The 24,019-nt window shown below is 35.5% G+C and overlaps 2 protein-coding genes across 2 annotated transcripts in view; both read right to left on the bottom strand.

Annotated features, from left to right (window-relative positions):
• LOC148945646 (uncharacterized) overlaps positions 1-19,150 on the bottom strand; it is a 96,744-nt gene extending 77,594 nt beyond the window's left edge. The window contains exons 1-2 of the mRNA XM_089097766.1: positions 19,032-19,150; positions 10,488-10,536 (exon numbers count right to left, since the gene is read on the bottom strand). Of these exons, the coding sequence (XP_088953892.1) occupies positions 10,488-10,536; positions 19,032-19,121 (139 nt within the window). The 5' untranslated portion in view covers positions 19,122-19,150. The remainder of the gene's footprint in view (positions 1-10,487; positions 10,537-19,031) is intronic.
• The window catches only part of LOC148945645 (uncharacterized), a 431,669-nt gene that overhangs the window by 352,906 nt on the left and 54,744 nt on the right, over positions 1-24,019 (bottom strand). The window lies entirely within an intron of this gene.

Below are 24,019 nucleotides of genomic sequence, written 5' to 3'. Positions count from 1 at the left end.
ATTATTTCTGCTCATCTTTGATTTAGTGTAGCAGCTCTTTACTTTCACAGGAAAAAATTCTTTATGGAAAAAAGGTTTCTGCCACTCTATCAAATATAACATTAGAAGTGAGTTTACAGAAAATTTACGTTTGAACAATTATTCGACATTATTTCTGCTCATCTTTGATTTAGTGTAGCAGCTCTTTACTTTTAGTTGAAAAATATACTTTGTGGACAAAAAGGTTTCTGCTACTCTAACAAATATAACATTAGAAGTAAGTTTACAGAAAATCTACGTTTTAACAATTATTCGACATTATTTCTGCTCATCTTTGATTTAGTGTAGCACCTCTTTTCTTTCACCTGAAAAATATCCATTGTGGAAAAAAAGATTTTGTCACTCTAACAAATATAATATTAGAAGTAAGTTTACAGAAAATTTACGTTAGAACAATTATTCAACATTATTTCTGCTCATCTTTGATTTAAGGAAGCAGCTCTTTACTTTTAGTTGAAAAATATCCCATTGTGGAAAAAAAGGTTTCTGCCACTCTAACAAATATACCATTAGAAGTAAGTTTATAGAAAATTTACATTTGAATAATAATTCGACATTATTTCTGCACATCTTTGATTTAGTGTAGCAGCTCTTTACTTTTAGTTGAAAAATATCCTTTGTGGTAAAAAAAAGTTTTTGTCACTCTAACAAATATATCATTAGAAGTAAGTTTACAGAAAATTTACGTTTGAAAAATTATTGGACATTATTTCTGGTCATATTTGATTTAGTGCAGCAGCTCTTTACTTTTAGTTGAAAAAATATCCTCTTGTGGAAAAAAAGGTTTCTACCAGTCTAACAAATATATCATTAGAAGTAAGTTTATAGAAAATTTACGTTTGAACAATTATTCAACGTTATTTCTGCTCATCTTTGATTTAGTGTAGCAGCTCTTTACTTTCACCGGAAAAATCTCCTTAGTGGAAAAAAAGGTTTCTACTACTCTAACAAATATAACATTAGAAGTATGTTTGTAGAAAATTTACGCTTGAGCAATTATTCGACATTATTTTTGATCATCTTGGTTTAATGTAGCACTTCTTTACTTTTAGTTGAAAAATATGCTTTGTGGAAAAACGGTTTCTGCCACTAACAAATATGACATTAGAAGTAAGTTTATAGAAAATCTACGTTTGAATAATTATTCGACATTATTTCTGCTCATCTTTGATTTAATGTAGAAGCTCTTTACTTTCACCTGAAAAAATATCCATTGTGGAAAAAAAGTTTTTGTCACTAACAAATATAATATTAGAAGTAAGTTTACAGAAAATTTACGTTAGAACAATTATTCAACATTATTTCTGCTCATCTTTGATTTAAGGAAGCAGCTCTTTAATTTTAGTTGAAAAATATCCTCTTGTGGAAAAAAAGGTTTCTGCTAGTCTAACAAATATATGATTAGAAGTAAGTTTACAGAAAATTTACGTTTGAACAATTATTCGACATTATTTCTGCTCATCTTTGATTTAATTTAGCAGCTCTTTACTTTTAGTTGAAAAAATATCCTCTTGTGGAAAAAAAGGTTTCTACCAGTCTAACAAATAAATAATTAGAAGTAAGTTTATAGAAAATTTTCGTTTGAACAATTATTCGACATTATTTCTGCGCATCTTTGATTTAGCGTAGCAGCTCTTTACTTTCACCTGAAAAAACTTCTTTGTGGAAAAAAGGTTTCTACCACTCTAACAAATATAAAATTAGAAGTAAGTTTACAGAAAATTTACGTTTGAACCATTATTCGACATTATTTCTGCTCATCTTTGATTTAGTGTAGCAGCTCTTTACTTTTAGTTAAAAAATATCCTTTGTGGAAAAAAGGTTTCTGCCACTAACAAATATGCCATTAGAAGTAAGTTTATAGAAAATTTACGTTTGAATAATTATTCGACATTATTTCTGTTCATCTTTGATTTAATGTAGCAGCTCATTACTTTCACCTCAAAAACTATCCATTGTGGAAAAAAAAAGTTTTGTCACTAACAAATATAATATTAGAAGTAAGTTTATAGAAAATTTACGTTAGAAAAATTATTCGACTTTATTTCTGCTTATCTTGTTTTAATGTAGCAGCTCTTTACTTTTAGTTGAAAAATGTCCTTTGTGGAAAAAAAGGTTTCTGCCAGTCTAACAAATATATCATTAGAAGTAAGATTACAGAAAATTTACGCTTGAACATTTATTCGACCTTATTTCTGATCATCTTTGATTTAATGTTGCAGCTCTTTACTTTTAGTTGAAAAAAATATCCATTGTGGAAAGAAAGGTTTTTCCATGTTTTACTAAAGACATTAAATCTCATAGAGGCTTCTATCAAGGACATTAAATCTCGTCCCGTATGTATAAAAAAAAAAAAAAATCAAAATTTAGATATCTAGCTAATTGATGAATTTTAGACATGAAAATTATGGATATAATGAAAAATATTAAGTAATCCTGTTTGTTAAATTTAGAGAACACACCCAAGTATGTCCAAGAGGGAGAGAACATATGGGACGCATGGAGTTTAACTGAATCTGAAGAAGAGTTCCTTCTTTTTAACAGTAATTAAGATAGTACTGATGATATAATGGAGATCCACTATACAGAAGATGGTCTATCATACACATCGGAGGATTTGGTATGGCGGAGACCTTTGGGCCGACTCTGTATAGAGGATGATGAGCGGTTGGCTGTTAGTTTGCCCATAAGAATACGAGAGCATTTATTTGAGGACATGCCCCCTCTGCTAGATATAATGGTAATTGAAGAAGACGAGGTTCAAGTAATTGAACCCGAGATTGTATGTATACCACCCCCTCTGCTAGATATATTGGTAATTGAAGAAGACGAGATTCAAGTAATTGAACCCGAGATTATACATATATATAAAACTATTATAAATATCGATATATCAAAAGAATAAAGATTAGTAGAATGATTTATTTTTTATCTTTGATAGAAAACTTGACTGAGGATTGATAACACTCTAAAGGGTGATCTATTCAATCTGAACTATTCATGTACAGAAGTCTCTGTTGGTATTCGTACTCTAGGCTTATCGAGTAGGAGAAAATTAATATAGTACAAACAAATTTTTTGCAAGGTTACGATACATAACTTATCAATCAAATCAATAATTAGATTTATTGTAAAATGGTATATGGGAACTCTTCCAGACGATTTTTGATGTTTAAAATCCATTCCATTGAATAAACTCTTATGCTGTCTCTTAAAGGGCCACTTTTTCCCTTCTCTTAGATCATATTCATTATAATATTCACTACTATATCTTGCAATATGCACGTTTTTCTACGAGTTTTCATCATTGTCTTTTATACTATATTTTGAGGTATATCTGTAGAGAAAGCCCTCTTTTCCAAGTCTCTTCTTTCGATCTACCTTTTCTGTCATATCAAACCTTGTTTTATGCGAGTTTGCTTGCAATCTGTATAGATTTCTCTCCATATCATGTATGATTTTTCTCCTTATTTCCTCCAGATTTCTCTCCTCTATCCCTACGTCTACATTGTCTAAACGTGTAGTAGGTTCATGAGAATGTTCAAAATCATGATAATGTCCTTTACATATAGAACAGTTGCAATAAAAGGATATTTCTAACTCAATTTGTTCACTCATGTTATCACACTGCTAACTATAGACTTAGTGAACTTCTATTCATACGCTAATAAAAACTATATATCTCAAGGGTGAATTGTGATGTAAAGGGAAACTTTACGTAACTCCCTGATTGGCTTAGAACGAGACACGTGATCTTGTCCCGTTAGCGGATCAATAGACTTAGAAACAATAAACAAATTGACCTTGAAAGAGGTGTCATTGACCCGTTAGAGTCGATAATCCAGCAATTGTTGATGTGAACTTATGTTGACATCCAAGAAAACAACAAATAAATTGACCAACACTCATAACCATCCAAGAAACATCCAATAGCCAGATGTCTACATCCAGCAATTATTGATGTGAACTTATGTTGACATCAAAGAAAACAACAAACAAATTGACCTTGAAAGAGGTGTCATTGACCCTGTCCCGTTAGAGTCGATAATCCAGCAATTATTGATGTGAACTTATGTTGACATCCAAGAAAACAACAAATAAATTGACCAACACATAAAGAAAGAAAAACGAGCAAAAATGGGGTTTTTATAGGCCAAATGAAGATACTGAAAAAACGAAATATTTCGAGAGGACAAACGCCTCTCTTCTTCAGCGCGAAACGAAACGATGTATCAATAAAAGCCAAAAATTAAAAGAATTAAAACCAAATACCTAACAACCATAAAAGCGAGTTATTCGCCAATATCCGCGATTTGCACAAAATCCAAAAAATATGATCTGCCATCGTTAGGTATTTGGTTTTAATTCTTTTAATTTTTGGCTTTTATTGATACATCGTTTCGTTTCGCGCTGAAGAAGAGAGGCGTTTGTCCTCTCGAAATATTTCGTTTTTTCAGTATCTTAATTTGGCCTATAAAAACCCCATTTTTGCTCGTTTTTCTTTCTTTATGTGATGTCAGGCCAATGTGGTTTAAGAAATTATCTAAATTGACCAACACTCATAACCATCCAAGAAACATCCAATAACCAGATGTCTACATCCCGCAATTGTTGATGTGAACTTATGTTGACATCCAAGAAAACAACAAACAAATTGACCTTGAAAGAGGTGTCATTGACCCTGTCCCGTTAGTGGATCAATAATCAATGAATAAATTATGTCCTGTCAGCGTTAGACTCGATTATAGATGGCAGCACGCGGTCCCGTCTGGACCTCCTGGTAGGTCCCTACTAATGGTGTTCTTTTCTTGTGCGATACTATAGGCATGTTTCATCAGTCCCTAAAATTACTAACAATCGTTAGCAAGAGGGTCTTGTGGAAGGCGAAAAACACTGAATAATAATATATTTTTAATGAAAATGAGGGAAACGCATGATTTGGAGTAAACTGTTTTAGAAATAACCCTGAAAAGAAACAAAGCTTCAAATAAGATAAGATAAGATTTATTGCTGAAAAATGGCTATCACAAGCCCAAAAGGGCCGAATTCGCACTTTAGCGTCAAATACAGCGAAAAAAAACAAAAACAAACAATCAAACAACAACAGAAAATTATAAAAGGTTCTATTTCAAATACTTAAAAATGTTAAAAACAAAAACAAAGTACAAAGTAAACTCATAAAATTAGAAGGTCAACGTCAAGTCAGCAAAAATGCCCCCCCCCAAAAAAAAAAATCGTAAAAATAACACGGGGATAAAGTAAAATAAAAACAAAAACATAATTTAGTTGGTGACTAACAAACATAAATATAAAACCCCCAAATTTGCAAAATGGGAATTAAAATTAATAACTATGAGGTAAAGAGGTAGTGACGGGGGGGGGAGGCCGCGGATATTCAGTGGTTGAAAATGTTAACTATGTAAGGGATAAAAGTTTTTCTATATCTTTCAGTGCAAACTCTTATTGGGGCGAGAAGGGGTATTTTTGTTGACACTGAACGCGGGAGACGGGGTCGAAGGGGTGAATATTGACCGGGGAAAAGGGGAGTTGTTCGAGGGTTATGAAGGGCATTGTTAGCAAAACGTAAGGTAATTTTTGCTCTCCTTTCCTTAAGAGTGACAAGATTAGCTCTCCTAAGAAGGGAAATATAAGGTACTTTACCCTCATTGAAGATAATTCTTAGGCACCTTTTTTGTACTGCCTCTATTCGGTCCGACAATTCAATGGAAATGCCAGGATGCCAAACAGGACAGGCGTACTCAAGGGTTAGGCGTACAAATGACAAGAAAATCCTCAAACAGTGTGATTTAGGGCATTTAATTTTTTTTAAGGAGTTTAAGGAGTGAAAATGCGGCATTTGCACGTTTTAAGATGTCATTAATATGACAATCCCATTTTAAGTCGCTTGAGATGGTAACGCCCAGTAATTTTAAAGTGGTAAGGGACATGACAGGGGGGATTGGACAGGAGAAAGAAGGAGGAGTTTTAAGGAAATTAATACTAAGAACAGTTGACTTTAAAGGGTTGACTTTCATATCATCAGTGAGAGCTTCGGCTGATTTCGATTCCAAGATGTATATTGGGTTGCTTTTGGAATTTTTGGAACTTGTCTCTAAGACAGTTAGATCATCAACGAATTTCCATCTATTCGGGAAATAAAGACCAAGGTTATTTATCATTGTAAGAAATATAATTGGACCTAAGAGGGTTCCTTGGGGCACACCATTATAAATTAGGATGGGATCAGAATATACATTCATGTATTTCACAACTTGCGTTCTGTTAGAGAGGAAAGACGCAATTATTCTAATTAAATAAGGGTCAACTTGAAAGTCATTAGATAGCTTTTCTAATAGTATATTGTGGTTGATTAAATCAAAAGCTTTTTGCAAGTCAACAGCAATAACATTGAGGTTTTTCCGAGTGTGTTGCATATTGCATCCATAAGGTGAACAAGATAGCGGGTAGTAGATGTAGAGCGTAGGTTTCCGAATTGTCTTTGGTCAACATTTGGGATTATTTTTACTTTCAACCACTCAGCTAAAAAGCTTTCATATAACTTCGAAAAAACTGGAGTAAGAGTAATGGGACGGATACCATCAAAATCTTGATTATTACCTTTCTTTTTTACGGGAGTGATAAAACCTAATTTCCAACAATTTGGAAATTTACCAGTAGAGGTAATTTCATTAAAAAGTAAGGACAAAGGCTCTGAGAGCTTGTCGGCAAAGGCTTTAATTAGTACAATTGGAATGTCTAATGGACATGTACTACACTTTTTAATGTTCTTAATTTTTGCTTCTACATCCGAGGGTAAAATAACTGGAAAATTGAGAGATCACAAATTATAAGGAGTGTCAAATGAAAGGGAAGGGGGCTTTTGGGTAATGGAAGAAAGAAACCTGTTCAGTTTACTGATAATAACTGAACGGTTTTGTTGCAAATAAAAATCTATTATTATATGTTTTCCCAATAATTGTCTTTATTCTATTGTACCAGTGTTTTGGCTTTGTAGAAAATAAATCCTGGACTTTGCATTTGTAATATGAAGAAGCAGATTTACGTATTTCTTTTTTTATATGTTTACGCAGTGAGTTCGCTTCGGATGTTTTACCACTCTTTAGTAAATAAAGCCTTAATAGGCAAACCATACTATATAATAATTGGCTATGTCCGTATGGTCCATGGGCGCCCATAGGCTGAATTTTAGGGGGGGGTGGGCTTACCTGGTCTAATCGGCAATTTCAATGCTGTATAATTGAAATCTCGAGACAAAATATCATAGGCAGTGCGATAGCGCTGCCTAAGCAAAGAGCGGTGTGGGCACAATACGCACTTCTTATGGAAAGTAATTTCATAGAAACTTCAAAAAGAGCTCATGTAGGGCAACCAGCCCCCCCCCCCTCCTCCAGGGCAATCACTTCCCCAAACACTCAATCAAAATTTCGAGATAGTTATTTTGTTTGGCGTAGTTTAAAAGTTCAGATATTATATCTTCGAGGATGACCCCCCCCCCCACAATCCTCAGGGCAAAGGTTGTAAACTATGATCCAAGGGTATATAAGGTTTTTATGGAAACGGTGGTTGTATAAACTTCGGAGGGGGCTCATTGGATTGGAAATTGAAAGTTAGTGCCATTTGTAAGACTCAAATTTATGGGAGGGCGGCATTACAACCCCCAACCCACCGCCCGTGAATAAACACAACTAAATAATAATAATAACTAAATAATAAATACAAAGAATATATACAACTACATCTGTTAAATCAGTTTTTGTCTTTGATAAATTCCCCTTGGTCACCAGAGTCAAAATCTAAAATCTAAAAAATCTCTCCGTATAATATTCAATAAAAGTCTCAGCTGGGTCACTTAAGCTGGTGATTCATATCCTTAGCGGTACCTGAGATACTGCAGATAAGCCCTTTTGACTATCTTGATACACCATAGTGTCTTATTGTTGTTTTAATAACCCCCTCGTCATACCCTAAGCGTTTCAGCTTAATACCCTCAGCCGTTCCTGATATATTGCAGATACGACCATTTGACAACCTTCATGCGCATAGTATGTTTTGATTTAGTTCAACATTCCGTCAAAGCTTCACTTTAGTACCTTAGCCTCTTCGGCGACCCATATCAATCATGTCCCCATTTCTCAATAGAAAAAAAAAACTATATAAACCTATAAAAAAAAAACTATAAAAAAAAATAAAACCTATATAAAACCTCAATAAAAAAAACACAGCCCCAAGGGCTGTGGAAATTCAAACATCTTCGGAGGCATAATTATTGAACATTTTCATTATTTTGAACAAAATGGCTATCTCAAATTTTAATTAGATGCCTTTGGGTGTTGAGGTGAGTCCAGGAAGAAAAAAAGATGGGCACTAGATAAGGGTACTAGAACTATCAATTTACAATCGAAAGAACCCACGTCAAACTTCCTACGACAACTCCTTCCATAAGAAGTGGCCTGGTGAAAGATAAATCAATGATATATCGCTCTTTACTTAGGCAGGGCTGCCTATGATACACAACATCAAAGGTGTGTAAAACTAATCAAATGCGCCTGACTAGCTCAGTCGGCAGAGCATAAGGATCTAAACCGTTATTTAGTGAATTTGAGCTCCAACTTGGAATCTTTTTTCCATTGGTAAAAATTATAAAACACTGATATATTTTATTTAATTATTGAGTTGTTTCGTATCGTGTTCCAAATCCATTAACAGATTTAACCAATAGCCTAAGATTTGTTTGTATCCCAATTTAGTAAAAATTGTCATGCAGTAAATTTGAAACTTGTTAAGAATCCGGTAGTCACGCGAGAAAGACTGCATCAAGAAAGACTGAGATGCTTAATTAAAAACAGGTTTTCTCTGCATGTGAGGTGTTGCTCACTCCGTGACAAAGATTTAAACTTAAGTTTTTGGGGGTTGAAGGTGCAAAAAGAGGTACCGAGGTTAGGTAACGTATTTAATGCATGCTATGCTTTACCCCACCCCACCCCTAATGTGCAAATATAAAGCCCAAATTTGTTTCTGAACTATTATATTTTCATCCTACTTTGTTTTATTTCATTAGCAGTAACGAAACTTCACTTCTCGTGTGACTACCGGATTCTTAAAAAGTACCGTAAATTTTGTAGAGTTGTGAAATACTTTTTCCGTCCATTTACATTTTACTGTTGTTCGGGCATCGTTACTTATTGCCCAGTACTGTCGACAATTTATTTAGTTCTGTCGGCCAGGAAGTTCAAGCTCAATCATTTTATTATTCACACATACATGTATATATTTGACCAGGCCCATGGGGAGACGAGCTCGAAAAACTAGGTCTAGACAAAGACAAAATAATAAATAATACTACAGTCCAAGACAAACACAAAGACAAAGATACAAAAACACTACAGTATTGTGAAAGCAGCAGCTAGCCCAAGATCCAGAATTAAATATAACATTTTCATTATCATTAAATACAGATTATCACCAAGAGATCTTTGGTTATCCCCCCCCCCCCCAGGTGCGGAGAAGAAACGAAAGGGTATTATAGAGACAGAAGGATGTAGAGAGAGAGAGGATTAGAGAGAAAGATAGAGCGAGCCGAGGGGGGTAGAGAGAGAGAGAGGAACGCGAAGCATGAATCCGCTGCAAAACAGGAAAAAAATTAATTAGACTGAATAGCCTATACCGGAACAGGTTTGACAATGTGTTTTCTATAAGTGTGATTTCAGTTCCAATGTTAAACACACCATTTTAATATTATTTTTAAAGGGTTGCCAAGAAGTAAAATTTTCCTTAGGAGGCAGGTGGGGGGGGGGGCAAAACTGTAGAACAATTTTATTTCGCAATCAAGAACATGTTATGAATTTTTAGACTTAAGAGAATGCTTCCCTCCATGTCTTGTATGATTAGTTAAATAAAATTCTAAACCCATATTATATAATATTGTCTTAAATAATATAATAAAATCTCTATATGTTTATACCGTACTTATTTCTTTCTATGAACCATTTTCAAGGACAATGATCAAAAGGCCACAAAAAAAAAAAAAAAATTTAAGTCGTGCTTTAACTAGATAATTGGAATACTTGCCCTCATTGCATCCTTTATCCTTTTCTTTTTTATGTCCGAGATGCATAAATATGGAAAACCTGAGTCTAGTCGAATTTTAACTTTGAATTTTAGGGCATTAACACCTCAGTAATTTATGATTAATTAACCATCATTTTATGATTATCATTTATGATAAATTAACCAGATTAATTGCAGCAATAAACATGAACATTTCAACTTTGTTTCCTTGATACCATGTGGTCTAAACGAACATTAATTAAGCTGAATAGAAATTTATGACGATGAATAAATTAAAATTGAATAAATTATTTGCAAAACAATGAATAAATGATAAATAGATGAATAAATAAATTATTTGCAAAAACAAAAAAACTTACATTGTCCACCGTAGGCCACAGATCTCAGAAATGATATGATACTTAGAACCTGTAACAAAAAGGATAATAATTAAGAATCTTTGCTTTTATGAAAAGAGCCAAGATTTGTTAATGATATGTGCAACAGATACATGGGCGCCCATAAGCTGAATTCCCGGGGGGGCGCAAACCTCATCTAATTGGCACTTTTAATGCTATATAATAGAAATCTCAGAACATAAATATAAAAATAAGGCAGCATCATTCAGCCAGCCCCCCATATGGGCGCCCATGAACAGATAAACCAATGGTGTAGCTAGAGGGGAGCAAGTGGTGAAGGCTATCTCCACACGCTTCCTCTGAGAGGGCGGCAAACTGAATTTTTTTTGCGTCAATACAATGATCTATTTACATTGTGGTCGTGATGGTGGAGAGGGTAGGGGGGGGGGAAATAACCGACGTTGTCCCTGGGAGGTGAAAACTTTAGCTACGCCTCTGAGAGAAACAGAAGGACTGCTTGCAAAAAATCTTGTAGCTCAAAATCTTCCCGCTGTCTTTATTGCCTAAAGGTTTCACATAGGAACACAGGAGAACCAATCAATCTTTAAAAGGAGAAGCTAATTGGCTCTTCTTTTATGACTAATGCTTAAGGAATCACGTGATTTATATCTAGATTGCTCATACAGATTGAGAAATCTCTGATCCACGCTTCCATATTTCATAATTAAAACAAAATAATGCCTTATACCTTCGCTCTGATTGTTTAATAAGTTGAACACAGCTCAACTCACCGGATCACACACAAGATACATTATAGGCACTGCAGTCGTGCGAAATTTTGATTTTATCCACATCTATCACTATGATATAGTCCAGCCGTTAGGTATACTGTAAAAATTATACAGTATTGCCACCAGCAAACAGTGAAAATGTACTTATGAGCCACATCAAGGTCGTATCCAGGGGGGGGGGCTAGGGGGTTTGAACCCCCCCCCTCCCAAAAAAAAGTGTTTGTCTGACTTGTAAAAACGTAACAAAAATGGGCATAAACAAATTTTTTATGCGTTTTTTTGTGTAAACCCCACCCCCCTCCAATTTTTTTTTTGTAAAACCCCCTAAAAAAACCTGGATACGGCCCTGAGCCAAATAAATAGAATAGAATTATAAAATAGCTAAATTTAGTCCAGTTTATAGCTTTACTGTTTTTTTAGAAATTAGCATATTTTTAACATTAGTTTTTAAACGTTGTAATTTACCAATTTTACCAACTTTTACTTATAGTTTGTGCTGCATATTGAATAGTTCTAAATTTATTAGTTTTATAAATTTTCTTAAATTTACAAACTAAATTGTTGTAAATTTACAAATTTCAAGCAAACTCTACTTACTGTTTTTTTTTTAGCACTAATTTGAGCATTAAAAAATTGATATATTTATTTAACTTTAACAACAATTTACATACACAAATCAATACGATTCACCCACAACCAAACGGTTGACTTGGGAACATTACAGAGTAAAGTATTTGAATACTGTGTTTGTTTCGCAAAGGTTTTAGCAATATCAGATAGTGTTAATAAATTGAAAAAAAATAGGGTCATCGGTGACTCCAGTTTTTTGTTGTAAAACTAAATAAACAAAATTGACAGCGTAATTCACAGATCTGCATGGGCTCCCGGAAGCACTAAAGATTGCAAGAGTGGTTCCTCTTCATAAAGGAGGGAAAAAAGATGACCCATCGAATCGAAGACCTATATCTATTCTTCCATTTTTCTCTAAGTTATATGAGAAAGTGGTACATGCCCAGTTAAGTTATTATATTGAAAGAATAAATTTCTAATGGAAAATCAATTTGGGTTCAGAAAAGGGCTATCGACGGATATAGCAGTTCTGAAATTGGTTGATTGGATTAGTGATGCATTTGAAGCTGGTCTCATACCCGCAGCTGTGTTTTTGGACACAGAAAAATTGTTCAATACGGTAGAAACCTCAGAGCTTATTCAAGCTCTTGGCTCGAGTGGGGAAATGGGTTCGAGTCTTAAGTGTTTTTCATCGTATTCAAACAGTCGGTATCAGATAGTTAAGAATGGGTCATTTTTATCTTCAAAAAAGGAAATAGAGTTCGGGGTCTAACAAGGGTCAATCTTGAGACCTTTACTTTTCATGATTTTTGTTGATTAAGCGAAACAGTACCTTTCAGAGGCTGGTGTCATCCTCTTTGCAGATGACACTTTGCTCTTTCTGGTAGCACCTTTACTTGATGTTTTACCTAATAAAATTCATAGCGCAGTTTCTGAATTTCTAACTCCTTTTCAGCAAAATATGTTAAACCTAAAGTTTTCTAAAACATTTTTCATGATATTTTCTAGACTTTCGTCTAGTACTGGATATGACCATATCACGGTTCAAGAAAATGTGATAAAGAGAGTAGCAACAACGAAGTATTTGGGGTTTTTAATTGATGAAAACATGTCGTGGAAAAACCATTCAAGTGCAATAGCTGAAAAATTAAGTAGAGGCCTTGGGGTGATGCGAAGAATTAAAAATCTAGTCCCAAAAAAGATCGAGAAAATGATTTATTTTCCTATATTTTACACATACATTAGCTACGGATGCTATATATGGGCAAGTAATTTTGCAGCATGTTTCAGAAGAGTAGACAAACTTCAGAACAGACCTGTAAAATTATTATCTGAATTTGAAGATTCTGATCAGGTTCCTGCTCATTAGCATTTTAAAAAGAATAAGTTAATGCATGTATCCCAAATTCGAGATTACCAAGTCGCGATTTTCTCATATAAATATTTGAATCAGCTGCTCACCCCTGCTTTTGAAAATGTTTTTACTTTTAATAGAGACCGTCATGATCATAATGAAACAAAAGCTGATGACTTAACTCATGAGTTTAAGAGTACCACTCGGGCATCTTTTGTGATTCGCCATTATGGTCCCCATGTTTGGAACATATTGCCCGAGTGTGTGAAAAATGCGCCTAATCTTCCAGCTTTCAAGTCACGGGCAAAGAAGTTTCTTTTATCTCGTGAGTGAATTTGGTGTTAAGCCCATTCCAGGCTGTCATTCTATTTAAGATATTTCCCCGATTTACTTTGCTCTTTTTTCCTTTTTTTGCTTTTTTTCTATCTACTTCTTGTCTTTTCCTCTTTCTCTCTTTTTTCCTTTATTCCTTCATAAGATAAATTTCTTGTGTGTTAATTAGCAAGGTATAAATGTTTTTTTAATTAGCTGAGAGTGATAAACTCGCTTGCCCTTTCAAGCTTATTGCCTTTCTTGGCAGGCGAAAGGCCGATAGTGTTTGTTTTCTTTTTTAATAAATGTATATCTCATATCTCATCTCAAGCCTCGCATCCTATAATTTAAAGCTTTTCATTTCATGAATCGATACTAAAAAAGAACATTAACCTTTCGAGCTAAGGACGTCAGTCTTTCATTCAATCAAAAGCCAAAAAAAATTTCTAATGGGAATAAAGAGCGAAACTGGAACTTAAAACGAACAAGACAATTTCGTCTCACCCTGAGCAAAAAATAACTAAAAAAGTAGCTCAAACAAACTGACACGGGGTATTCCCCTATATCTATAAAATTAGTCCTTTCCTGAAAACACAAAATAATATAGAATCATAACCCAATTAAAACATAGAGCGCTTTGGGATGTTTTTTAGTAAATAAAGAATCTTGGGTATTATATGATATTTGTGGGTTTCATTTACAGGAAATGGGTAATTGAAGTCTCTAAATTATCACCCCAACACTTTTCAAATGCAGTGAAATGAACTTTTGAGATTGTCACCAACATTATATTTGCAATGTATTTCTTTGGCTTTGAATTTAGGTTTTTCTTATATAGGTACGGATCGATACTACAAAATGCAACCTCTTTCTATTCTGTTAATTTTTATCCTTTATGTTATCAAACCCTAAAGAAAATTGTACGACAGGAAGTAAATCAAATAAAATACCATGCTTTTCCTAATGAATTCTGAATAATGGTAGAAATAACGTTTACCAGTGCTTTATCTCAAAAGTATGACAAACTTTCTGTTTCCAATAAATTGGGCAATCAAAAAGTCGACAACTGTAGGCGCCAAATTAGATTAAACAGCCTCCATCTCACCCAGAGTTGCCACCCGGTGAAAAAAAAAATCACAAGATTTTAGTGATTTTTGGTTTGATTTAGTGATTTTCTTGAATAGTCTAGTGATTTATGTACTGATTTGACGATTTTTTTCTTTAGGCAATATAAAAATCACTAGAAATTGTGACAAATCACTATGTGTGGCAACCCTCATCTCACCTCAAGTGCAAGTACTTTATACTGCTTCTACTAACAACTCACAGCAGCACTGAGCTAGTGCAGCTAAGCTAGTGATTAGAGGGCAACTAACCCGCCTCTCACGCCCACCTTTTCCCCAAACACATCTAATCATAAGTTTTAGATAGCCATTTTATTCAACGTGGTTTTAAGTTTTAGAAATTAGGTCTTTGAGGATGACGCCCCCCCTCCCCTCCAACGCCCGCCGGGCACGGGTTGTACGTTATGCCCCGGGGGCATATAAGGTTTGTATATAACGCCTTGTCGTTGCAACTTCAAAAAGGGCGCATTCAATTGGCAATTGAAATGGCTAGTGCCCTTTTTAACAGACGAAAGTGATTAGAAGAGAACTAACACCCCTTCCACGTCTACCATCTCCCCAAATACATCCAATAAAGATTTTGAGATATCCATTTTATTCCACGCAGTTCAAAGCTCAGGAAATTATATGCCTTCCCAAGGCCAGAACAAAATTTGCACTTTACTGAAAAAATACAAATGAATGTGCATTGTCAGTTTAATATACATATAATGATAATTAGTAATCAAAGTGTTAATATTATTTGATATATTAAAGTTATAAAAGTAAAAACATTTATATTTTTTTCAGTAGAGTGCAAATTTTGTTCTGGCCTTGGGAAGGCATAGGGGAGGGTTTTGCGCCCAACTTATGTTAAAAAAGCATGATATTTGGGGAGGCTGACTTGGGGCAGCAATATTCACGAAGACATAGTACTGCTCTTATAACTTCAGAATTCTGCAACAACCGAAGGAAAAATCCGAGGAAATCACAGTTTTCAGAAATGAACGGAGTTGATATGAATTCAGGGGGCAAAAAATGTTTTTAATCTGATGTCCTTGTTGCTTTAAACTTTTGGCCAAATATCCAGTGCCGTATTAAGACCCCGGTCCTTGTCCATTATTCAGAAAACACAAAGAATTTTGATTTGCAATATCAGACAATAACCGGTTTATTGCTGTCGATACTCGGAGAGAATTAGCCTTTGCTCAATGGAAAAATACTACTACTACTACTAGCAACTCACCGCAGTACCAAGCCGCCTGAGGCCAACACTGCTACACACGCTCCTCCTCCATCCCAATCTATTCAAAGCCTCCCTTTTTACACCCTCCCAGGAAGTTCCCCTTTCCTTTAAATCTTTCTTTATGACGTCCTCCTACCCAAGACGGGACGACCTGCTTTCCGTTTAGCCCTAGACGGTTGGCCGAAAAGAACAATCTTCTGCAATCTGTCATCCTTCATTTGCACAACGTGCCCTAGCCACCTCAACCTTTCTTTCATTATAGCCCTAGAGCGGTATTGAACCATAGTTTTCGTATACCCTATTGTTTGAAATACGGTCAGTCAGCCGGGTACCCAGAACAATCCTTAAGCAATTTCTCTGGAAAACATCTAGCAAATCTTCATCCGCTTTTCGGAGCGTCCATGCTTCAGAGCCATATTTGACCACTGTCATCACTGTAGCTTGTAATATTCTAATCTTGGTTTGCAGACTTGTCTTCCTATTCTTACAGACTTTTTTTAACTGTGAAAAAAACACCCTGAGCCTTGGCTATTCTATATTTAACATCTTCACCGCTCCCCTCATCTTTACTAATAATGCTACCAAGGTAAGTGAAGCTGCCCACCTGATCAATCTTTTTATTACCCAATGTCACCTTTTCATCTTCAGTTATTCCTAGCCTTAGTAACTTAGTCTTCTTAACATTAATTTTTCAAACCAATTCTAGCACTCTCAACTCACAAAACCTCTAAAAGTTCATTCATTTTGCTCAAACTGTCATCTAGGATCCTTATTTCATCAGCATAATCTAAGTCCAGGAGACTTTTTCCTCTCCCTTTGATTCCATAGTCTCCCATTGCCTTTCCTGTGCTCCTTAAAACAAAGTCCATCAAAACAATCCATGTAAAGGGGGATAGAACACAACCCTGCTTAACTCCTGATTTAATACAAAACTAGATGCTAACCTCATTTCCTACCTTAACCGCAGCAGTGTTATTCTTGTACATAGCACTAATCACTTAAATGCATTTGTCTGGTATACCATACAAAGATAAAAACCTTTACCAAAGCTCTCCTATCTACAGAATCGAACACTTGCTCATAATCTATAAAATTGAGGGCCAAAGGTGTTTGAAAACTCAGGCATTTCTCAATTATTAGCCAAAGAGTGAAAATTTGGTCAACACATCCACTACCATTTCTAAAATCGCACTGCTCTTCTCTTAAAAATTTGTCTACGGCAACTTTGTCTCTCAGCCTAAAAAGTATCATATTACTATGTAATTTACTACCTACAAAGACCAGACTAATGCCTCGATAATTACCACACTCAATTTTAGCACCTTTCTTATAAAGTAGTTTAATTAAGGTTTTCCTAAAATCGTTAGGTATTTCCCCTTTTTCAAAAATCATATTCATAATCTTCAGTGACTTATTTCTAACCTCAGAGCCACCATATTTAAGAAACTCATTTACCACCCTATTAGCACCTTATGCCTTAATATTTTTTAATCCTTTTAGTACTGTCGCTAAATCCTCCTCACAAAACAAATCTTCCTTCACATCCAAGGTATCACAAACTTTTTCATTTTCCTCTATATTTTTTCATGCAACTCTATCTCGGTTAAGCAAATTCTCAAAATGTTCGGCACATCTCTCTTTAGTTTTTTCCTTATCGCTAATTTCGACCCCATTCCTATCTTTAACTGGGCCAAGTCCGGATTGACTACTCCCTCTCGATTTGTTAACGTGCCAGTAAAATATTTTACTATTATGCCGTCTAACTGCATCTTCCAGATCCTCGGCAATTTTATCCATGGCCTCCACTTCACACCTCCTTAGTTCATATTTTAATGTTTCTCCACTTTCTTTACATTTCTTTTGTTTTCATATGATCTATCACTAAGATAATTCATGTACAAGTCCTTTCTCCTTTCTATTAAACATAAAGCTTTTTCACTAATATTCTTAGCTGCAGTTCTAGCTTTCTTCCCTAATACACCTTCAGCAACTTCACAAATTATTTTTTTAAAATTATTCCAACCATCTTCGACATTATCAAATTTTAAACTCTAAAGTTTAGAATTCAACTGTTCCTGGAAAGTTTCTCTCGAATTTACATCCTGGATTCTACCAACATCACAACTTCCCGGGAGGTAGTTACCCTTCCGAAATTTCAGCTTTAAATTAACCCTAGACACTACTATATGGTGATCTTTACTTTTAATATAAATAACAGCACTCCTATACACGTAGTATCTTGTATTGATCCTGCTAGTCTTCGGTTTTCTATAACATAATCAATAAGGTTGGCTGCCTTACCGAATACCATGTTAACTAATGGGCCATTTTGTGACCAAAAACCGTATTGGCTATAACTAGATTGTTATACATACGAAATTGCAAAAGTCTGTATCCATTACTGTTTTCTTTTCCTACATCAAATTTACCTAGGATGGGATACCATCTATCCCTATTACTACAAACCTGGGGGTTAAAATCTCACAGCAAAAGCATCATATTTCTACCTGGGACACTGTCTGTTTGCTCCTGTAACTGTAAGTAAAATTTATCTGAGTCACTAGTATCTCCGTCAGTCGGTTCTACAGGGGCATATACTACTATAACTGATACCCTGAACTTTCTAGTCATAAAATAAGCACGCAGCCCCGCTATACTTAATCCCCAATCCCCCTAATATGCAAACATACAGCCCAAATTATATATATATATATATATATATATATATATATATATATATATATATATATATATATATATATATATATATATATATATATATATATATATATATATATATATATATCCTATCTACCTCCCAAGCGTCTCAGTTGTTTCAACCCGTATATCTATAAATTGAATCAACTTGGATGTTTTCTGAATAATAGACAAGTATCAAGACCCCTTCAGGGATTCGTTTTTTTTTTTTTTTTTTTTTTTTTTTTTTTTTTTTTTTTTTTTTTTTTTACCACACCTTAATAAGTAACTCATGGGCAATAAATTTAATGTGATCAAATGATTCTAACAGGGTTCATATTTTAGGTTTTATCCAGGATAAGAGTTGGTTACACAATCATTACATTCGCAGAGGGTAAGACATTCAAGAGCTTACATAACCAAAAATTGGCGAGTCAAATATAATCAAGTTAACGCTATTTATCTCAACTTTAAGATAAATGAAATACTTACGAGACCAGTAATACCAATGATGTATGCACCTGTATCAAGTGTGGAGCAGTAACAGAATGTGCTGGGCAGAATCCGCTGAAAACAAGTCATCCCGCTTCACCTTTAAATAATAAACTTTTTAATGGTCTAAGTCAATCCTTATATCTTTCAGATATTATATATATATATATATATATATATATATATATATATATCACACACACACACACACACACACACACACACACACACACACACACACACACACACACACACACACACACACACACACACACACACACACACACACACACACACACACACACACATATATATATATATATATATATATATATATATATATATATATATATATATATATATATATATATATATATATATATATATATATATATATATATATATATATATATATATATATATATATATATATATATATATATATATATATATATATATATATATATATATATATATATATATATATATATATATATATATATATATATATATATATATATATACACACACACACACACACACACACACACACACACACACACACACACACACACACACACACACACACACACACACACACACACACACACACACACACACACACACACACACACACACACACACACACACACACACACACACACACACACACACACACACACACACACACACACACACACACACACACACACACACACACACACACACACACACACACACACACACACACACACACACACACACACACACACACACACACATATCACTTGGTGGTCGCTTGGACTAGGATACCCCTTCATAGGGAATTCTAAAATACCACATTTCATGTGCTTTCACTTTAGAGTCAACAGCTTCTTACATCTAAAAATTAACTTCTTGCTACGGCATGAATTAAATGAACTAAAAAAAAACTTTGCAATGGCAGAAAACAGCATGATTAAAGTTTAGCTAGTAAAAAAAAAAAAAAAAAAAAAAAAAAAAAAAATTATATCAAGTGAATCCTTCTGATCGTTCGTGCCATGCATATGGTTGATATACTAAATTAGTGAATCCCATGCCCCCACTCTCTTTTTACCTTAGAGTTGTTTAATGTTTGTTTTGCAAATTTGAGCTTTCTTTTAGGGTCCCTCTTTTTTTTATACTAAATTATGTTTTGTATTTTTTTTTTTTTGTCACAAGGCTAAATTTGTACTTGAATTTCAATTGGTTAACTTCCATTTAGTGATGCGGGTTTTAATTGTTTTTTACATTTTTTTCCAACTTTTTTTTTTACAAAGGTTTTTTACATTATCCACATGGAGGCTAAACAGTTCCTCTTTAGGAGAAATTGAATTAAAAAAAAAACTAGTTTTTTCAACTGAAAGTAAGGAACAACATTAAAACTTAAAACGAACAAAAATTATAACGTATATGATGGGGTTGCTCCTCCTCAACACCTCGCTATTTGCGCTAAAGTTCTTTAGTACTTTAAGGAACACTTCTTATTGTTTTAATTAAGCGAACATAGTGTTTCAGGAGTCGTTCTTAAAGAATTAGTACATAATTTAAACTTTAGCGCAAAGAGCGAGGTGTTGAGGAGGAGCAACCTCTCTCATATACGCAACAATATCAGTTCGTTTTAAGTTTTAATGTTGCTCCTTACTTTCAGTTGAAAAAACTTGTTGTTTTTTATTTAATTTCTCATCTGTTTTTTAATAATGCAATGAATTCTGGCTACACCTCTACGGATAAATCCCCCCTCCCCGCGGATTCAGTCTCTAGGCAATACAATCCTGGTGAAAATTTCCCCTGGACAATTATCCTTAACATCTTCACGCGTAAATTTGAGTCGGCAAAGAAAAAGCAAGACATAAGAAGAATTTCGTATAGGAATTCTGGCAAATTCCGCCAGTGTAAAATCCACTCCCTGGAAACTTCCATTCCGATGGAAAATTATCCCCATGGAAAATTCCACCAGCGGATAATTCACCCCCCTCCCACGCGAAAAATGTATGCATAGTTACCAATAACAAATACTATACGTAAAAAATGGGCAAATTTTGTAACTTAAAGACCTTTCCCCGCGGTCTGTGGGGGGGGGGGTCATAATATCTTCAAAGGCATAGTTATTCGGTCTTTCAACTATGCTGAACAAAATGGCAATCTCGAAATTTCGATCGGAGGATTTTGAAAAAAAAGAGGTGTGGGAGGGGGCCTAGTTGCCCTCCAATCTTTTTGGCTACTTAAGAAGGACACTAGAACTTTTAATTTCCGTTTGAATGGGCCCTTTCCCGATATTCAAGGACCACTGGGTCGATACAATCCCCTGGAAAAAAAACAAATAAACACACATTTGTGATCTTTCTTCTGGCAAAAAATACAAAATTCCACATTTTGGCAGATAGGAGCTTGAAACCTCTACAGTATGATTCTCCTATACGTATTTCACTTTAACCTTAAACCAGTGGCGTAGCTAGCATGGGTGTTACCCATGGTGGACTCTAAAAGTTCCACCTCCTCACTGAGTCTAATGAATACCAGTAGAGAGGGGTCATGAGGTCCGAACATGACCACGTGGTTTATGGTTTTCTCAGTGAGAATGAAAAAACAGGAATTTTCTCACTTGAAAAACCATGAATTTTGTCACATTTATGGTTGTTTTCATGGATGGATTTGTGTGTTGTTCGATTTATTTGATGTTTTTCTCGGATGTCAACATCAAATTATGGATGTTTTATGGTTTTTGTCAGTGAAAATTTGAAAAACATGAACATTGTCACATTTATGGATGTCAACAGCAATTCATGTCTGTTTTATGGTTTTTGTCAGTGAGAATGAAAAAACAGGAATTTTGTCACATTTATGGATGTCAACAGCAATTCATGTCTGTTTTATGGTTTTTGTCAGTGAGAATTTGAAAAACAGGAACTTTGTCACATTTATGGATGTCAACAGCAATTCATGTCTGTTTTATGGTTTTCTCAGTGAGAATTTGAAAAACAGGAACTTACTCACTGACAAAACCATAAACCACGTGATGCTGTCACGAGTCAGAACACCTGTGCTGTCGACCTCAATTCACCGATCGTGAATCAATAATTCCCCTTAGAAACAACAAATTAATTTCCCCTTTCTTGATAGATCAATCAATCAATGACATCATCTGTCAGACTTTAAAAATTTTCGCCTAGAAACATTTCTCCAGGAATAGATCCAAATCATTAATGTCTTTGCCTCGGGAACAGTTCTACTGGTCGAACTCCAAAGGATATTAATAACCAAAGGCCATGGAAACAATTAGGCAAGAAACATCTTAGCGATGAATTGTTTTAGCGCGCGAAAAGGTTTCATATTAATTTGAAATGCGTTAGCGCAGAGATGCCAATAACAAAGGAACACGCTGAATTTACGTTTAGGGATTATTTGGGCGAAACCGTTTTAGACAGGTTATGGAACTATTTCGGCGAAACAGATAGAGACATTTTAAAAGAAGATTTTTGAAGAGATTTTGGAAGAGGTTTTGAGTGTGGTCGTTATAATACACAAGTTTCATTTGAACAGTGTTGTGAGGTCCTCTAACCCAACCCCAAAGGGTTCCAATCCTCCTACCCCAACCCCGAAGGAAGCCCCCGGTCCTCAAAAGCCCCCCAAGCTCCCAAAGGCCCTCCACCGGTCCCCAAATGTCCCCCAGGCCCCCAACTGTCCCCCCGGACCCTCAAAGGCCCCCCCAAGCTCCCAAAGGGCCACCGGCGCCCCCAAAGGCCCACCCAGACCCCCAAAGGCCATCCCCGGGCCCCCCAACGGCCCATCGAGCCCCCAAAGGACCAACGGGGTCCCAAAGGCCCTCCACCGGCCCCCAACTGCCCATCCGGACCCCCAAAGGCCCTCCCCTGGTCCACAAAGGTCTCCTGGGCTCCCAAAGGCCCAATCGGGTCCCAAAGGCCCTCCACCGGTCCCCAAATGTCCCCCAGGCACCCAAAGGTCCACCCTATGCCCCAAAGGCCCCCCCAGCCCCCCAAAGGCCCTCCCCGGGCCCCCCAACGGCCCATCGAGCTCCCAAAGGACCAACGGGGTCCCAAAGGCCCACCACCGGTCCCCACATCTCCCCCAGGCCCCCAAAGGCCCTCCCGATGCCCAAAGGCCCTCCCTGTGCCCCCAAGGCCCTCCCCTGGCCCCCAAAGGTCCCCCGGACCAGAGAAGCGCCGCCGGGATAACACACACACACCAAGTGCAGCCGGGATATGCAAATGTAAGCGTTTTTTTCCTACCTTTCTATTTATTCATTTTTCAGTCCTTTTCAATCCCAATATAAACTTATCTCTGTGAGATATTAACCCCTCCCCCCCCCCCCAACCATTGTTTTAAATTTATCTCCCTCGGAGATATCCAAATGTAATTTTTTACAATGAAACCACTCTTTTCTCTGCTCCCCCTCCCTCGGAGATATCTAAATATAATTTTTTACAATGAAACCACTCTTTTCTCTGCTCCCCCTCCCTCGGAGATACCTAAATGTAATTTTTTGCAATGAAACCACTCTTTTCTCTGCTCCCCCTCCCTCGGAGATATCTAAATGTAATTTTTTGCAAAGAAACCGCTCTTTTCTAATCTTTGCTATCGCTTCGATATCTCATAAGCGAATATTTTTAGGTAATTTCTATTAATAATCACTGCCTTTGAAACTCGAAATGCTATTTTTTCTAATCTTTGCTATTTTCTATGCATCCCCCCTATCTCTTCGCCATTATCACATAAGCGAATATTTTTCATGGGTAATTTCAATTAATGCTCACCATTTGAAACTCGAAATCCCCTATTTTTCACAATTGATTATCACATAGTTTCAAGAGAAGGAACTGAGTGAGATTATTCACATTTATCTATTTGTTGCATATAGATCCCCTAATTTGCGCAAGGACATTTTAAAATAACTTTCAATCTTACAAAGCCTTGCCAATATTTTAGTGATGTGGAAACATTGTTGACGA

This window comes from Artemia sp. Qi Xiang Cuo, chromosome 12 (assembly GCF_049724085.1).
Source record: "Artemia sp. Qi Xiang Cuo chromosome 12, ASM4972408v1, whole genome shotgun sequence".
NCBI classification, from domain to species: Eukaryota; Metazoa; Arthropoda; class Branchiopoda; order Anostraca; family Artemiidae; genus Artemia; species Artemia sp. Qi Xiang Cuo.
This window is presented reverse-complemented; position numbering and strand designations above follow the sequence as displayed.